Source organism: Miniopterus natalensis, chromosome 7 (assembly GCF_054644295.1).
Source record: "Miniopterus natalensis isolate mMinNat1 chromosome 7, mMinNat1.hap1, whole genome shotgun sequence".
Lineage (NCBI taxonomy): Eukaryota > Metazoa > Chordata > Mammalia > Chiroptera > Miniopteridae > Miniopterus > Miniopterus natalensis.
The window spans coordinates 14,471,025-14,489,050 of NC_142087.1; the positions used below are offsets into that span (position 1 = coordinate 14,471,025).

Here is an 18,026-nt window from a genome sequence, read left to right on the forward strand (position 1 = left end):
CGTTGTGAGAACCAATCCAGCCAATGCAGGAAAGGCTCAGGCAGGCCCAGCACTGTGGTGAGCATCAGTAAACAGGGCTCCCAAGGTTTAAGGTACTAGTCCTCCAGGTGTGGCCCATGGACCACCTGGATCAGAATCACATTTTACAAGTCTGCGATGGAGGCCTCCCAGTTCCCATGGGCCTTAGTTTGAGAAGCACTACACCTTTCCAGCCTCTACTAGAGTCCAGGTTCTGAAAAGGGAATGACAATTTTCTGGCCCTCTAGAAAGAGCAGGAAACAGTTGCAGGGGTAGTTCAAGGGCCGCCTCTGAGTGCCTGTGGCCCCACCGCCACTACCCCTGGGGGCGGGCAGAGCCCTGGCTGTCCCACGCCCTACCCTCCAATCAATGGGTCTTGGCGTCCCATGGCACCTCTAGTTGACCCCTGCAAGAGACCCCTCCGGGCCAGGCTACACGCGGAGGGATGAAAGGAAAGGGCCTCCCGGGAGCGGGAGCAGAACGGAAAGCGAAACCTGCCAGGCCAGACTTTCGCTTTCGCAGCCTCCGCGCGCCACCCAGGTGGCCCCACGGTCGCCCGTCGCGCTGGGAGTCCCACCGCCGCGGGCCCCAGAGCTGCTCCCCGGAGCACGGCGTCCCTGATGGCCGGCGACCCCTGGCGGAGGGAGGAAGGGAAGGTCCCCGGCGGCGGCCGACCCAGGGCGGGGGCTGCGGGACCCCTGCGGCTCCGCGACTGGCTGGTGGCGCAGATCGAGAGCGGGCGCTACGCGGGGCTGCGCTGGGAGGACAGGGGCAAGACCCTCTTCCGCATCCCCTGGAAGCACGCGGCCAAGCAGGGCTACCGCGCGCAGCAGGACGCGGCGCTCTTCAGGGTAAGGGGGCCGGGGCGGGGGCACGCCAGGCCCGGGGGCTGGGGAGAGCACGGCCCCACCGCCCCGGGGACGCACCCACGAGGCGCCGGGGGACCTGGGCCACTCGCTTGGCCCTTGGCCTCGGTCGTCTCTAGTGTCCTCCACAGCTGGGAGACCCTCAGACACCCTCTTAAAACAGAATCACTGGGGCTGGGAGACCTGCACCGTCCTCACCTTTCAAGGGGCCCCACCTCCCTCTCCACTGGGTGGAATTAGATGCCACTGACGGGAACTCCCTCGGCTTCCCACCCCCAAACCGCCGGCGCAGCAGCTTGGGGACATTTTCTATGCTTCCCGGCACCAGCCATTCTCAGGGACCTACCCCTCCAGGAATGCCCTCCCTTTCTTCGGTCATCATGAACTTCCTCGAAACTGGCTCTTTCCCATGACATTTAAACTCCAGAATCTCTCCTGTAAGCAAAAAGGAGCCAACCAACCAGCCAGCCACATCAAACCCCGCCCCCCCCCCCCAAAAAAACCCCCACAAAAACCTGCAGTGTCTCCAGCTCCTGATCCTCTGGCCTCCCCTCTCCTGGAAAGAGTCTCCTGGTCACCAACTCCCTCACGCATAGCCCCCAATTCCTCCTCTCCCTTCCCTGCCCCTTCTGGCTTCTGTCCTCCTGCTAATGTTTCTAGGTGCCAAACCCAAGGATGCCATCACTGTCATCTTCTTTGATCCCTGGTGGTAGGGGAGGTGGTAGTGAGAGTCTTGGCCTGGGGCACCCTCTCTCCCCCTTGAAACATACTCCCTCGGTTTCCAGAAACTGCCTTCCCCACCCCTCACCCTGCCCTCCACTTTCCTCCTACCTTCATGGCTCCTGCTTCTTAGCCTCTAACCCCTCCCCTCCTATTTTGGGACTCTGGGCATCCACTCCTGGACCCTCCTCTTCATGTCCCACTCTCCCCTTCCACAGCCTCAGCATAGAGCCCCATGCCTGCTGGTCTGACAGTCCCCAGACCTCTCAAGCTCAGCATATCCTCAACACCACGCTCATCAGCTCGCCCCTACAAACATCTGTTTCTCAAATGGAATATTGCACCCACTGTCACCCAGACCCCAGAGCCAGGCACCTGAACCTTGGCTGCTCCCCTCTCTTCCAGCCTCATTCTACTCCATTACCAAGGAGCTCTTCCCACAGGACTCCTCTTCAGGCTATCTACTTGGACCCATTTTACAATCTCTCACCAGGACAACTGCTGTGACCTCACTGAACTCCCTGCTTCCCCCTGTCCCTCAGTTCTCCCCTCAGTCCTCCAAAGGGATCTTTCTAAATGTAAATCTTGCCCTACTACTCCCTGACTCAGAATCCTTCCATGGATCCTCATTGCCCTTGTGATAAAGTCTCAACTCCTTACCATAACCTCAAAGCCCTGCAGGGGCTGCTCCTCCTTGGCCTCATCTCTCTCCACTCCCTCCCCTCCCCAACTTTAGACCCAGCCTGACAGTTCTTTCAGTTTCCAAATGCTTTGTGGCTCCCTCACCATTGGACCTTGGCACATGTTGTTCCTTTTGCTGGAACACCCGCTCATCTTCAGGTTCATCTGGCCAACTGTCATCGTGCTCAGCTTAAACATTTCCTCCTCAAGAGTCTTCCCTGATGCATTCATTTGATGCATTTATTAAGCTCCAACTCAGTGCTTCTCCCAATTCATCCCTGATTCCTTCTGCTCCCCCCACTGAAACTACTTTCCCTATGAATTATAAGTGCCTTGTGTGAGTCTGTCTCCTCCAGCTGCTTTAGGTGACACCAAGCACAGTGCCTGGCACACAGTAGGTGCTCAGTACGTGTTGAATAAGTGTTTGCATGGCCTGTCCCTTAAGACTTATGTGCTGTTGTTTAGAGGAGAGAGATTCTGTGGGCTGGCCCTCCCCCATCCTTCTGGCTGCTTTAAACATCGCTCAGCCCACCACTAACACACACATGTGACTCCCTGGCCTCACACCGTCCTGGTGCCCAAAGCCCAGGGGATAAAGCTTGGCCTTTGAGGACATTCATGATCCAGCTTCAACCTGTCTCTTCCTTAGTTCCTCTTCACCTCTCTCCCACCACATACAGTTAGTTGGTCCTCATTATTTATGGATTTCATATTTGCAAATCACTCACTTGCTGAAATTTGTAATCCCCAAATCAATACCTAGGGCACTTTTGTGGCCATTCACAGACACGTGCAGAAGAGTGAAAAATCTGAGTCACCGGATGTGCACATTCCTGGCTGAGGTTGAACAGGTGACACTCTGCCTTCTTGTTTCTGCTCTCATACTATAAATGAATGTCCTTTTTGTGGTCCATTTAGTGCCACATGTTAAATATTTTTGTGCTTTTTTAAAAAAGATTTTTATTGATTTTTAGAGAGAGAGAGAGAAACATCGGCTGCCTCCTTACACAGCCCCTACTGGGGATGGAGCCTGCAACCCAGCATGTGCCCTGACCTGCAATCAAACCTGAAACTTCCTTTTCCAGCACGGGACAACACCAACCAGCTAAGCCACACTGGCCAGGGCTATTTTTGTGCTTTTTGTTGATGATTTTACAATTTGAAATGGCCCGAGCCTATGTAGTGCTGAAGTGCTGTCCAGTGTTCACATGCACAAGAAGCCTGTGATGTGCCTGATGGAGAAATTGCATGTGTGTCAGATAAGCTTCGTTCAGGTGTCAGTTACAATTTCGTTGGCCATGAGTTCAATGTTAATGAATCAACAGTTTATATCAAATATGGTGTCCTCTGGAAATACACATAAAACAGTTATGTATTGATCGCTTGATGAAAATGTTGTAAAGAGAGACTCAGAGAAACCTAGTTCTGTATTTTCCCTAGGAGCAATGGTGCACTAATTCACTGATTCGGTGTTTGTGTAGATTTTGTAGAACATAGCTACCACAAATAATGAGAACCTCCTGTGCACATAGCCTCAGACACACATGCCCAGCTCCAGCAATACCAGGCCGCTCGCCGTTCCCTGAATGCACCATGCTCTTCAGCACCTCCAGGCCTTTGCTCGAGCTGTTCCCCCTGCCAGGAATGTCACTCCATCTGGCAACTTCCTAGTCATCTTCAAGGCCCAGCTCAATTATTCACAGATATTTAGTGAGTGTCTCTTGGGTGCTAGGTACCACTCAAAGTGTTTGGGGAAACAGCAGTGAACAAAACAAAGATCCCTCTCTCATCATGGTGATAGCACTCTCCGCCCTGTGACCAGGTTACCTTCGAGTGAGAGTATCCTTAATATAATGAATTAAGTAAGTAAATAAAAAAATAATTTAAAAAATTTGTATATATATAATGAATAAGTGCTAAACACTTTATATAGACTGCTCATCTTGCAACCACCACAACCACGTGAGGTTAGGAATCATCGGCACTGTTTACAGACAACAAAATCAAACCTTAAGGTCTCATCACTGGCATGTGGCAGCGACATAAGAATGTGCCTCTTTGCTTTGGGGTCCATGCTTCCCACCGGGCCTGGAGTCTCTGAGGGCAATGACTGAGTGTGACTCATTAGCGAAACACCACCACCCCCAGCTCTGAATGTGATCAACACAAGCAATACATCTCCTTTGACTTCTCTGCCCCAGCCACACTGGCCTTCCTTGAACCTATCAATCTCTTCCTACCTCAGGACCTTTGCACTTGCTGTTCCTTCTACCTAGAACACCCTTCCCCCAGCTCTTTGTCAGTCTCCACTCTCTTCATTCATGCACTTTCCCAGGGATGGACACAGATTTGCCTTCCAGGACCACAAGTAATTCTGCAGTAGGCCTTCTTGCCCTGGGCCCCTTATGAGCCTGTGAGAATTCCTTTTGAACTGGAATTTCTACTCACAGGGTATGTTTATACTTAATTTAACTAGCCATGCCAGGCGACCATCCAGAAGCTCTGCACCCATTGCACGCCTACCAACAGTGCCCACATCCCAACCAATTCCTCACATTATTCGACTGGCTAGATTTTTGTCAGCTTACAAGTGATATCTCCATGTTTATTTGCATTTCTCTGACACTAATGCATTTAAGCACTCATATGCTCATGGGCTTATGGTCCCCTTTCCAGTAAACCATGTTTTATTTATGGGATGCTCTGTTTCTTGTTGATTTGCAGAAGTTTCTTGTATGTTTCAGATCTTAGCCCCTTGTTAATTTCAGACATTGTATTTTTTAATTTTTTTTTTTTTGCCTTATGGTTCACGCCCTTGAAGTTTTGTTTCCAGGCATTCTCTGCTCCTAGAAGATTTTCTCCTACATTATCTTCTATTAATTTTACAAGTTTATCTCTTACTTTTGACTTGCTAATCACCTGAAGTCCTTTTTGTATGTGGTAATAGGTTGAGATTTGATTTTATGGTGCTCCAGATAGCAAGTCACAGCCATTATTTTATAACTTATCACCCTATTTATTTTTTATTTATTATAATCCATAGCTTGGAATATAGCTATTACCACTGAGCTGTTTGCAGCTGTCTTTTCCTATTGGGCTTGAGTTTCTTGAGAGCAGGGACCATGTCTATCTTGTTCCCATTCAGTCCCTAACTTGGACCTAGCACATAGTAGGAGCTCAAGGAATATGTGTTGGGGGGAGGGAGGGAGGGAGGGAGGGAGGGAGGGAGGGAGGGAGGGAGGGAGGAGAGGATGGAGAGGTAGAGGGACAGAGGGTCGAAGGGAGAGAGAGCAGGGTGGGAGGCAAGGGAGGCCCTCATCTGTTTTTGTTACAGCAGCCCCTCCACCCCAGTTATCTCTCCCCAAGTATCTTTGCTCATCCCCAGGCCTGGGCCATATACAAGGGCAAGCACCTAGAGGGCACTGACAAGGAGGACCCCTCCACTTGGAAGACACGGCTCCGCTGCGCTCTCAACAAGAGCGCCGACTTCCGTGAGGTGCGTGAGCGCAGCCAGCTGGACATCTCCAACCCCTACAAGGTCTACCAGATTGTGCCCGACGGTGTCCATGGCCCAGGTACCATTTTGCCTTTGGAGGAAGTGGCCAAGAATGGCTCTCTGGGCAATAAGAACCTCCCTTTGCACATCTGTAAAATGGGAAATGGTGGACTTATTGAGCTTAAACTCACAGGCAGGTAAGCACAGAAGAACCCTTAGATCACTCAGTTAATCTTCCCAATTAAAAAAGAGGAAACTGAGGTTCAGAGAGAGGTGGGTCTTGCCTGAGATCATGCAGTGAGCTGGAATCATCTCAGTTGAGGAGGTTCCCCTTGGGGCCCAGGAAACAACAGGCTCTCTCTTACTCCACCCAGTTACTGGGGCTCGTGCTTCCTCTGAAGAAGGCATTCTCCAGAGCCAGCAGGAACCCCCTAGAGGAGAGACGGGGCCAGCTTACAGGACAGACCAGGTCAGTGTGTCCCCTTGCAGCTCTTGCAGTCTTGCCAGCTAAGTCACCTTTACGCAAACCGCCCTCTCTGTGGTCTCCAGCGCGTGCTCTCATCCCCTCCGTGCCCACTCCCCCGTCAGCTCTCCTTCCTTCATCTCTGCCGTCACTTCAACTCCGTCTTTCTGTTCACTCTGTCTCCACCATCTCTGGCTCCCGCACCGCTCCCATCGCCTCCCTCATTGGCAGCGCCATCACTCTGTCTGCATCAACCCTATTTTCTCCAAGGTCACCCCGCCCCTATCATCATTGGGTCCATTGCTCTGTCCCCAGTCACCCCAGGAGATCCAGTCCTACTGTTGTAGTCCCTTCACCTTCATCACTGTCAGCTGTCACTGTCACCACCGACCCCATCGTCCCCATCTCCATCACTGTCCGCATCACCCCATCACCTCCACCCTGTCGCCTCTCCCCCATCGTCAGTGGCTCATTGCTCTGGCCCCATCCCTACCAGTCTGGTCCATGCCACTCTCCCGAGTGCCCCCATCGGCATCCGTTCCATCACCCTGTCCCCCTGTCTCTATCACTTTGGGTCCTATCTTCCCACTCACTCCTAGCATTTCCCCCTCTCATAGTGAGCTTCACCTCTGACCCCCTCACCTCCAACCCCATTGACTTTCTTTTAACCTCTACAGGGAAAAGGGTCATGAGCTCTGAAACCTCAAAGTCCCTGTCGACCCCAGGTGGCCTTCAGTCTGCCTAGACCTCTGTCTGTCCCGAGGCAGCCAGCCTGGGAACTCCTCTCCCACCCTCACAACCCTCTCTTCTGACGCTCAGGCAGGCTCCCAATTAGCCCCAGAGGATAGAGACAAGGAGGAGCGCCCCAGGCTGGCCCAGCAGGGCTCTCTGCCACCAGCCGCCCTGCTCCCAGGCCCTTTGGCTGACCACAGTAAGTACTGGGTCTCCTCACCCAGCCTTCCTCCTCCTTGGCCTCCTCCTGGACCTTGATGTAAGAGGTCAGGGAACCCAGGGTGAGGTGATGCCTGACTGCTTCCCCTCCTTCCCAGGGTACCAGGCACAGGGCCCCTCACACCTCTGGAGCCCTTTGCCCTCCGAGGGCTTCAGCAACCCTGGTAAGGAATTTAAAAGCTCTGACCGCTGTGCAGAATGGGGAAGGCCGGGGTTGGGGCCAGTTGGCCCTCTGTCTCCCACCCAAAGAACCCAGCCCAGACTCCCAATAACAGCCAACTTGTGTTGAGGGCTTAGTTCACTCCAGGCATCCCTCTAAGCTCTCCCCACAGTCCTGAGAGATGGATCCTGCCATTACCCCCACTTCACAGAGGCAGAAACCAGACAGAGGTTAAGAACCTTGCCCAAGGTCACACAGCTAGTACCCTGGGAAAGTTAACAGGTCACAGCTCTAAGTGTCAGCGAGAAATTAGAATCCAAGGCCCTGGCTGCAGCACACTGCTGGCTCCTCACACGGGAGGCTGCTGTTCTGTTATTTCCACCGGCATTAAAATATTTGCTGAGGAAAAAGCTCTTACAATCCCAGCGTTGGGGCTGGGAGGGCCTCACTGTGGTGCCCCCATTTTACAGATGGCCCCAGACCCTATGCTTTTGAAGCTCAACTACCAGTTTGTTTATACTGGAAGCTAAATTATTTACCACCACCACCACTAGAATTATTGTCACTTATCGGGAGGAACCGCCAGAATGTCCTGAAGTGGGGGCTGGGAGGACCTCAAGGCCCCCTGCGCTGTCGGGGGGTAGGTGGGAGCTGGTGCCGCCGACCCCCGCGCCTCGCCTCCTGTGCCCTTGCCTCAGATTGCTGGCTGCACGTGCGGCTGTTCTATGGCGCGGAGCTGGTGCACGAAGCCACGGCGCGCGCGGCCGAGGGCTGCCGCCTGAGCCCGCGGGCCGCCGGCCCCTCCGCCGCCGAGCGCCTGCTGGGGCCGCCGGCGCGGGTCGCGCAGGTGGGCTTCCCGGAGCCGCCGCCCGGAGCGCGCGTGCTGCGGCGCCTGCTCCCGCACCTGGAGCGCGGCCTGCTGCTGTGGGTGGCGCCCGAGGGAGTGTTCGCCAAGCGCCTGTGCCAGGGCCGCGTGTACTGGCGCGGCCCGCTGGCCCCGCACCGCGCGCGGCCCAACAAGCTGGAGCGCGAGCGCACCTGCCAGCTGCTCGACACGCGCCGCTTCCTCGCGGGTAAGACAGAAGGTGGAGCCGCGCGTGGCGCAGGACAGAGTGGCGGGACGCGAGCGTGGGAGAGGGACACGGGCGCACGAGGTGTGGGTTGCACATTGAAACAGAGGGCATGACACAAAAATACCAGGAGTGGGGACAAGTGTGGGCTTCGGGAGAGCTGGGCACAGATATTGACAGAGGCACATGGGAGATTTAGGCGAGGAAGAGGCTTCAGGCATTGGGTGTGGGACATACACATAGGACTCGGGCACCTGTATCGTCACAGGGCACTAAGCAGAGGGGTGGGCATAAAGGAGTGGCAGTGAGCATAGGAGCACAAAGCATGGGGCAGGAGCTCTGGAAGTGGGCATGGGTGTGGGACATGAGACAGGCATAGGGACATGGAAGTGGGCATAAGGCATGGGTATACACGATGAGGATATGGGGCTTGCAGGACGTGGGATGGGATATGGGCACAAGGTGGGCACCAGATGGGATGCCCCATCTTGGCCCAGCCCCTACAGTCTCAGTGTCTGTAGAACTGCGGGCCCACCTGCAGGATGGTCACCCAGAGCCCGAGTACCAGATCCGTCTGTGCTTTGGTGAGGAGTACCCAGGCCCCCCAGACCAGCCCCAGGAGCGGCTCATCATGGCCCACGTGAGTCACTTCCCCACTGCAGTGGAGACCCACATCCTCCAGTCCCCTCCTAACAGACCCTCACTGCTCCCTCTAGTCCCAGCTCTGCCCCTGACCTGCTGTATGACCCTCTGATCTGTATGAGCCTGCATGTAAAATGTGTGTGGGGAGGGGGCTATCACTAGGGCTATGACTTCCCACAGGAACATAGGGGATGGGTGACGGAGAAAGTGGGCTCATTGCCCCACCTTCTACCCCTGCAGGTGGAGCCGGTCTTTGCCCGGGAGCTCCTCCGGCACTTGAAGCAACACAACCACAGTGCCCCAGTGGCCGGTTCCCAGTCCCCACATCCGTGATGGCATCACTCACTTGATGACACCGCTGAGTCAGCCCTAAGCAGCTGCTGCTTCCTCATACCCTCTAAAGTCAGCCCCCCAAAGGGTGCAGACCCCACCCCAGCTCTGCCCAAACTGAGCCAGTGGACTTGGGCCTCTCCTGACCCAATCGTGGCCTTAAACTTCTGAACTGAGGAGGTGTAGCCCTGGAGCGTGGTGTGTGTAGGTGGATGGCCCGCAGTTGGGCCTGGGGCATCAGGTGGAAACTGAACTGGACCTTGAGATTCCGGAAACAGCAACTAGGGCAGAAAAAATGAGACTTCATCTCTTTGTTGAGAGCCCAATTTGCCTATAGCAGTTTATCTAAAGCAGACCTTAACTGTGATTGATCCATCATAAGCTTTGCTTAAAGCTGAGTTTACCTCTGAGGAGCTCTGAATTTCCAGACCCTTCCTCCTACCTGCCACTAGGGGTATCTGGTGCCCCATCTCTCCTCTTTCTGGGTGAGGCCAGGGGGGAGGAGAAGGAAGTTCCCAAACAGAGGACTTGGCCTGAATCTGAGGCTTTGGATGTTAACCACTGAACCACCAGCACCGTTAGATACTTTCTTTGGAGAAACTGAGCCAGGCTCCCAAACAGAGCCCTAAGGCAGAAGCCAAAGTGGGAACCAGGAGGAGTCCAGCGCCTTCCCAAGCCCCTTCAGTCCTTGCAAAGTATAAGTTGTCAGAAATTCTTGAGAATTGAGAGGGAGCCCCTCAACCATGAAGGCAGTTAACCCTGCCTTATCAGTAAGTCACTGTTTTCTGCTGCAGATATCAAACATTTTTCCCTTTTCTGATTTACAGATGGCAACATAATAAATCTCTTTTAGTGATTCATTAATAAGTCACTTTAATAGGGGGAAACTGTATGATTCAACAAAGGACAGAAGTCAATCAAATCACTATTTTTAAAAAGTGGATTGAACACCTGTTCCAGGCCAATGCCAGACAGTGGGGATAGAGCAAAACAGCATGGTCCCTACTCTCTTAGGGTTCACAGCCTGTTTTCCAGTGGGGTCCCAGTGACTGTTCTCTATCTCTGCCACTCACAGGAGGGGTGATGTTATGGAGTTACAGAATCCTGGGTTAAAATCCAGGATTTCACTCACCAGCTTTTTCATTCACTAGCTGTGTGACCTTAAGCAAGTCACTTTACTTCTCTGAGCCTCAGATTCCTCATCTATCCAAAGGAAGCTCTGAAGGCCTCTAGAGCGGGGTTGGTCTGAGAAGTAAATGTGGAGAAGGGAGGTGAATGGGCCTAGCGTGAAGAGTGGCACACAGTAGGTACCCTCTGACTTGGTTACTTGTGGTTGGGAGATTATGGAGGAGGCTGCCCCATCCTTCAGAAGGCCCGAGTGTCTGTCCTGGGCTTTGCTGTACCCCTGACCCAAGCCTGCAGCCGGCGGGGAGCCTCAGTTCAGTGACAGTCCTCATCATGTCCTACTCTCCGCTAGGCTCACAGAGGGTGCTGGATTCCATGTAAGGAAGCCTGTTGCCTCCTCACCACAGCTCGTACAGATGAAGAGTTGCCAGCTCCACTTTAGAGATGGGAAACTGAGGCTCAGCCAGGGTCAGGGACTTGCTGGAGACACCTCTTGGGAGGGGGAATGTCTCTGCCCAAATGTCCGTCCTCCCCACACCACTAGAGGGCGCGGGGGCTCAGCAGACCAGGTTTGGCCGGCTCTCCTCATCGTCCTAGCCGCCCCGCCCCACATCCTCATACACCCTAGTGAGAGGAGAGCAGGGAACAAATAGTGTGACCTCAGGGCCCTGCACTGTGGGGAGAAGCAGACCACAGGCCTGGGAGAGGAGGAGAGGAGAAAGGGGACCTGGAGGTGGGGACTCGAGAAGCCCTGGTGGCTTTTCTCACAGAGATTCCCAGTTCTCTAGTTCAGATTCTAACTTCTGCCGTCTCTCATCAGGGATGACCGTCTCTGTCTCTCTGCCCCTCCCTCCCTTGTATCTGTACTTGTGTCTCTCCCTGTTTCTTCCTTTTACTCTCTATCTCTGTAGGTCTCTCTATTCCTCTGTTTCAGTAATTCTAACGTTTTCTGTAGACTACGCGCGTGCACGCGTGTGCGTGTGTGTATGTTTTTCTGTCTTTGTCTCTCCATGTCTCTGCCTCTATCTTTGTGTGTGTGGTTCTGTCTCTTGTTATGTCTCTACCTTTCACTATCTCTGTCTCTTTACATCTCTGCCTCTATCTCTTTTTGTTTCTGTCTCTGTCTCCCTCAGTTTCACAACCTATCCTTCCCCAGCCACCACCACCCAGCACATGTGGGCTGAGGGTCTCACTCAGTCCCTTCCCTCCCAACTCCTCACCCCTGGCAGCTGCTCAAAGCTTCCCAATCCTGGCCTCTCCTGCCCGCCCTTCTTGGGCCTTGGAGGAGGGGGGCGAGGGAGGAAGGGAGGGCAGCCTGGCGGGCCCACCCCTTTTTGCCTTTCCAGGCTGGGAGGCTGGGCCAGTGGGCCTTTTAACCAGCCTGGGCAGGCCGTGCCGGACACCAGCCCTGGATGCAGTGCCTGGCTCCCGTGGTCTCGGCAGCTGTGAGCCAGGCCAGCCCAGCCAGCATGCAACAGCAGCCCCCGCCCGGGCCCCTGGCCCCTGCAGCCGAGCCCACCAAGCCCCCCTACAGCTACATAGCCCTGATCGCCATGGCCATCCAGAGCTCCCCGGGGCAGCGGGCCACACTCAGTGGCATCTACCGCTACATCATGGGCCGCTTCGCCTTCTACCGCCACAACCGGCCCGGCTGGCAGAACAGCATTCGCCACAACCTGTCACTCAACGAGTGCTTTGTCAAGGTGCCTCGCGATGACCGCAAACCAGGCAAGGGCAGCTACTGGACGCTGGACCCCGACTGTCACGACATGTTCGAGCACGGCAGCTTCCTGCGCCGACGCCGACGCTTCACCCGGCGGGCAGGTGCCGAGGGCACCAAGGGCCCTGCCAAGGCACGCCGAGGACCCCTCAGAGTGACCAGCCAGGACCCAGGAGTCCCCGATACTACGACTGGCAGGCAGTGCCCATTCCTGCCGGAGCTGCCGGAGCCCAAAAGCCTAAGCTTTGGGGGGTTGGTGGGGGCCTTGCCCGCCAGCATGTGCCCGGCAACCACCGATGTCAGGCCCCGGCCATCTGCGGAGCCCAAAGAGATGCCCACACCCAAGCCCACAGGCTCGGGGGAGCTCCCCATGGCCACCTCACCTTCCTCATGCCCAGCCTTTGGCTTTCCTGCAAGCTTCTCTGAGGCCGAGGGTTTTAGCAAGGCCCCTACACCCATCCTGACCCCCGAGGCGGGCATTGGGAGCAGTTACCAGTGCCGGCTGCAGGCCCTGAATTTCTGCATGGGCGCAGACCCAGGCTTTGAACACCTCTTGGCCTCAGCAGCCCCCTCCCCTGCACCTCCCACCCCTCCAGCTTCACTGCGGGGCCCGCTGCCCCTGACAGCTGATCCCAAGGAGCCCTGGGTTGCAGGCAGCTTCCCTGTCCAGGGAGGCTCTGGCTACCCACTGGGGCTGACCCCCTGCCTATACCGGACTCCAGGAATGTTCTTCTTTGAGTGAAGCCAGCCTGGCCTTGGGCAGTCCCTGCCACTACACCCTCCAGGCTGAGCCTGACTCTAGGATCCGGGGAGCTCTCAAAGGACCCAGGTCTGGCAAGCCAACGACAACTGGGATGGGAAGCCAAGATTGGAGTGGTGAACACTCAGCCAGCCCCCCAGGGCCTCCGGACAGACTTGGGGTGAGGGGAAGCAGAGCCCCCTTGGGTTTACTCTGTGGCTCTCAGGGCCAATAAAGCCAGTGTGATGATGAGGGTCAGCTTGCTGGATGGTTGGGGGCTAAGGGCCGGGATGTCTAATTCTGTGCGGGGTGGCTGTGGCTGTGGGATTATGTGCGGGGGTGAGAGACCCCAGATGGAAACATTCCACATGAAGACTTCTTCTTCTGGGGACTTTCTCAGGGAGTTTCCCAGGAAGGCAGAGGAAGGGGAAACAGGGACTAGAGTAGAGAGAGGAGGGCTGCAGCCATGAGCGATACCAGGCAGGGAGTGAGGCCGGCCTGGCCTCAGGGGCTGGCTCTCCAATCCCAAACTCTGTGGCTTAGCTGCCCCCATCGTGAGCAGTCAGAATAACTATGACAACTTGTGACATTTATTCCATTCTTTATATATATATGTATATATGTATATGTATATATATATTCTGTTTGATATGGAATGATATCCTCATTTTACATTGGTGGAAACTGAGGCTTGGAGAGTTTGGGCCTCCTAACTTCAACTCCGGATGGCACATGAGTGGCAGAGAGGAAATCATAACTAGGTCTGTGTACTCTACCCCAAGCCCCTGACCTGCAGTTTGAGAGAGATGCAGGGGTGCCACAGAGAGTAGAAGCAGAGCTGGTGGTATCGGGAAGGAGCTCTCAGGGGATGGGGAGAAGGGGGCGGTCAGATGCCAGTGGTAGAAAGGCATTGCTATGCCTTTCGAGGCTCAGAAGGCAGGCACCAACCTTCTTGTCTGGATCTCCCACACGAATGGGGCCTCCCTGAGTCCCAGTTTGCTGAGCTCTCCTGGTGACCTTTTAAGAAAGCATTTCTCTCATGGGGAAGGGGAGTGGCTGTCCTGGGTACAGATCAGAAGTGACAGAGTTCTGACCCTTGGCCTTCTCTAGCTCCCCCTTGGGGAAGCAGGAGAAATGGATGTATTGTCATCCCCATCAGAGGAAGGGAGTTGAGGTCTTGAAACTTCATTGTCCCCACACCCCTAATACCAGAGTTGCTGAGGCTTCCTTCCAGAGCCTCAGTTCCCCCATCTGGATCATGGGTATAGGGAGAGAAGAGAAGGGCCAGGACACTGAGGAACCCCCTTTCTGGTCTTTGGTGTAGTGGCCTAGGGGGTCTTATGTCCCACAAGGTAACATCCAGGGGCTGGAGACCCCTTCATCGGGCAGGCAGCCCAGTCCCCTCCAAAGGCCCTTCCTGGGCAGGCTGCCACACCGACTTCAGTCTCTGCTGCTCCCTCCTCCCTCAGGAGGTCCCCTGGGGCCTGGGAGGAAGCGAGCCCGGCTGGACAGCCCCAACTGTCTGGTTCCCACAGACTCCAGAGCCAGGGTGGAAAGGGGACCTGCAGGGTGGGGGCTAACTGAGTCCGGAAGGGTTGAGAAAGTGCCTGGCCAGCTGTGGGGCCCCTCCCTCCCATGCCTGCTGGACCCCAGCCTGGAACCCATTGAGAGGTGGGGAAAAGGAGAGAGGGTCTGTCCTATCGCAGTCAGGCAGCCTCATAGCTGAAAGGCGAGGAGAGAAAGGTCCTGTTTGTGGGGACAGGGATGGGGAGAGGGGAAGGATGTCCTTGTGTGGGTTCGTACAACGGTGTGTGCCTGTGTGGGTCAGTATGTCCCAGGGTGTGTGTGTGTGTGTGTGTGTGTGTGTGTGAGATGCACAGAGACAGACAGTCCTAGAGACAGGGACAAGCAGATCAGAGGAGTGGGGGTTCTTTCTCACTTGGGTCAGGGAAAGAGGCTTCTCTGCCAGACACTGTTCCCTGGGGTGCATTCCTGTGGAGACCCGGTAACCTTAGTCCCTTCCCAGCCTGTGTCCTGAACCATTATGAGGATGGGGAAGCTGGCCTGCCTCCGGGAGCCCAAGCCTCTGCATTCTGCCCAGCCCTCCCGAGGACGTTTGGCTTCTGAACTGGGGTGAGGGCTTGGCGAGAAGAATGCTATATCCCCTACCCACCCTTTGCCCTGGGGAAACATGCAAAAGAGTCACCCACACCCAGGAGCGCAGAGTCAGCTCTGGGCATGAACCTGTTCTCCACATCCCTCTCTGGCTCCCAACATAGCCAAGAAGTGAAGACAGGCCCCCCTCAGTCCCAATCCCCAAGCAGGACCCTGGGCTCAGTGCCTGCCTTGGACTCGCTATATAAGACTGGACCAGCGCCCACCTCTTTGGCCCTGGTTTCATTTCCTTTGCCCCAGGGGGAGTGGGGGAGCAAGGGAACAGCCTGACTTTTTTAGTCTGGATCCCAGAGGAGGGTGTGACCTGGGGGTGGCCTGGAGGAGATCTCATCCCCAGAGGTGCTGGACCAGGAGGCCCAGACATCATGATCTCATGTTGCCCTCTGCTTGCTGCCCAGCCTGGGGACCCCACCCACTGGGCCTTCTGCCCTCACATTCTTTCCATGACCAACAGACACCCTCTGGCTCCTGCCTGGCCACCCCCACCTGAAGGGGGTGGACAGTGCTTAGCAGAGATTCAGAATGCCCAAGCTGGGCCGATCCAGAGAGTAACCTCGGCATAGCTGGGGAGACTGAGGCCAGAGAAGGCAAGTGACATTCCTACGGCCACACAGCAAGGTGGAAGCTCTACCTACTGTCCTCTCTACCTACCCATGGTCCCCCTCTGCTGCTTTCAGCTGTTGCAGACAAGGGTCATCCCATCAGACTCTGCTTCAAGGACCCTTTTCACTGCAGACTCATCTGAAACCGAGAGGGGAATCACAGCCCCCACTCCTCCTCGAAGGTTAGAGCAAAAACAGGTCCTGAGTCACCTTGCTAAATCAAAATTCAAAACGGTAAAACCAGTGGTATTTCAGAATATTCCAGAGTGTTTAATCACAGCAGCTCAGATTCTTGGAATATCAGAGTTGAAAGGGCGTCTCCTGCTCGATTTCAGAATCCCCTCTACACCAAGCGGTGCATATCACATGGGGTTCCAGGAAAAGGGAACCCCCTGACTTTGAGCAGCTCCAAAGGACTGTCAGGAAGTTCTTCACCTGCTGGACTTTTGGTCTCTGCTCTCCCTGCCCCCAAGGAGGCCACCCCACCCACGGGCTGGGCCTTCCTCAGCGGCTCCTCCACCCTCCACATCTTATCTCCCCTCCAGCTCTCCGCCCACCCGTTTCCTTCCCTGGTTTCTGGCATTCCATTGCCCAGAGTTCAGCACTCCTTCCCACACCCCAGGCAGCCCCTGGGCCAGGGGTGGGGAGACCCTCTCCCTCCTCGGAGGGCGGGGGACTCAGAGGCCACCAAGTGATGAGGAAGAAGGAAGGGAGAGGCCATGTCAGCCAGCCTGGGACGTCCCCCTGCTGGGAGTATGCAGAATCCAGGAATCCAGGCCTCAGCCAAAACGGCTCCTCCCCACACAGGCTCCCATCTCCCTGAAGGCTAGGCTGCCAGAGGCGGTAGGTGCAGCGGCTAAGAGCAAGCGCTCTGGAGCCCAAATGCCCGGTTTCAGACCCGAGCTCTATCAGTCCCTAGCTGTGTGGCTTTAGGCAAATCACTCTCCTTTTCCATGGTTTTCTGTGTTTATCTTTAAAATATGGACATTAACAGTACCTATCCCATGGGGTAGTTGTGAGGATTACATGAGTTAATATTTGCAAAGTGCTTACAACAGAGTCTAACATGGAAACTGTGATACAATTGTTAAGTACAATAAATAAATATTTGGGCCCTTAAACTAACTTACCTCTAAGAGAAGGTCAAGCTACTATGGAGGTGGGGGGATGCAGGGGAGGAAGACTTATGTAGACAACGTTTTGGATTTAATTCCTGACATCTCCCCTTCCTTGTTGTGTGACCTTGAGCAAGTGAATTCACCTCTCTGAGTTCCAGTTTCTTCATCTGTAAAATGGGAGTAATGATTCCAAGTTGGAACATAAAAGAGCTCTGCTGGAGGGCCTTGTACCCTCAGCCCAGTCCCCTCTTCCCCTCCCTTTGCATGTGGCAAAACCTCTATTCCAGCAGATCTGGAAGTGCCTAACCCCTTATTCCTGCCCTACTGGTAATTGGCTGGTAACTCAGGGAGGCAGCCCATGGGGCTGAAGGAGCAGTTCTAGGTTAAAAGCCAGCCTGAGCCAGCCAGAACACAGCCTGGTGCCCCCTGAAAGGCCAGGGCCACCTGCTCCTGACCACAGTCCTTGGGTGCACTGATCTCTCGGATACAAATGAGACCCCGATCCACCTGGGATGCTCCCTCCCCACTGGCTGACTCCACATCCAGAGCCCAAGTTAAATATCACCTCTTCCAAGAAGCCCCTCTCCCCAATCTGTTAGGTGCCCCCAGATTATTTTCTTTCTCTGCACCTCATTTGCTTCCTCCACCTGGCATCTACTGCAATGTGGGAGTATGCATTTCTGGTGTATTCACTTTTTATTGCATTTTCACCTCGGAACGTAAGCTTCAGGAGGCAGGGGTTGGGTCTGCCTCGCTCATCGTGTCCAATTCCTTAAGCCGGTCACCAGCACAGAGCAGGCCCTCAATAAAGGTTTGCTGAGGGACAAGTGGAGTCCCGGTCAGCCACTCATCCATTTGCCATGGATTAAATCTCAGAGGGCTCCCTGGCCCCGTCAGAGCAAAAGCCCGGGTCCTTTGGGGCCCGTGTGACCTGGCTTCACCTCCTCTTGCCCTCCCCTCGGGATTCGCTCCCCCATGCCCTTCACGCCCTCAGGGAAGCCCTCCCTGACTACCATATCCCCAGCCACCCAACACATTCTAAATTCATTATTGCTCTTTAGAGTTCTCGCCGCCAGAATGAAGTTTCATGAGGCCAGAGGTTTTTGTCAATGGACTGCTTATACCAGAACCTAGAACAGTGTCTGCAACA

At 55.0% G+C, this 18,026-nt stretch overlaps 2 protein-coding genes across 3 annotated transcripts; both read left to right on the plus strand.

The window, feature by feature from the left end:
* The first annotated feature begins 638 nt into the window (after positions 1-638).
* LOC107527735 (interferon regulatory factor 4-like) lies at positions 639-9,400 on the plus strand. Of its 2 annotated transcripts, none has more exons than XM_087818812.1 (8): positions 639-869; positions 5,671-5,860; positions 6,156-6,250; positions 7,064-7,175; positions 7,294-7,359; positions 8,054-8,428; positions 8,923-9,065; positions 9,308-9,400. In XM_087818812.1, the coding sequence occupies exons 1-8, from the start codon at positions 639-641 to the stop codon at positions 9,398-9,400; spliced, it is 1,305 nt and encodes a 434-aa protein (XP_087674938.1). The 2 variants fall into 2 exon arrangements, with proteins under 2 accessions (XP_087674938.1, XP_087674939.1); XM_087818813.1 differs by having other exon boundaries at positions 8,947-9,065.
* Positions 9,401-11,976: 2,576 nt separating this feature from the next.
* FOXS1 (forkhead box S1) lies at positions 11,977-13,159 on the plus strand. The gene has a single exon (XM_016200585.2). The coding sequence runs from the start codon at positions 11,992-11,994 to the stop codon at positions 12,982-12,984; it is 993 nt and encodes a 330-aa protein (XP_016056071.2). The 5' UTR covers positions 11,977-11,991; the 3' UTR covers positions 12,985-13,159.
* Positions 13,160-18,026: the final 4,867 nt, after the last annotated feature.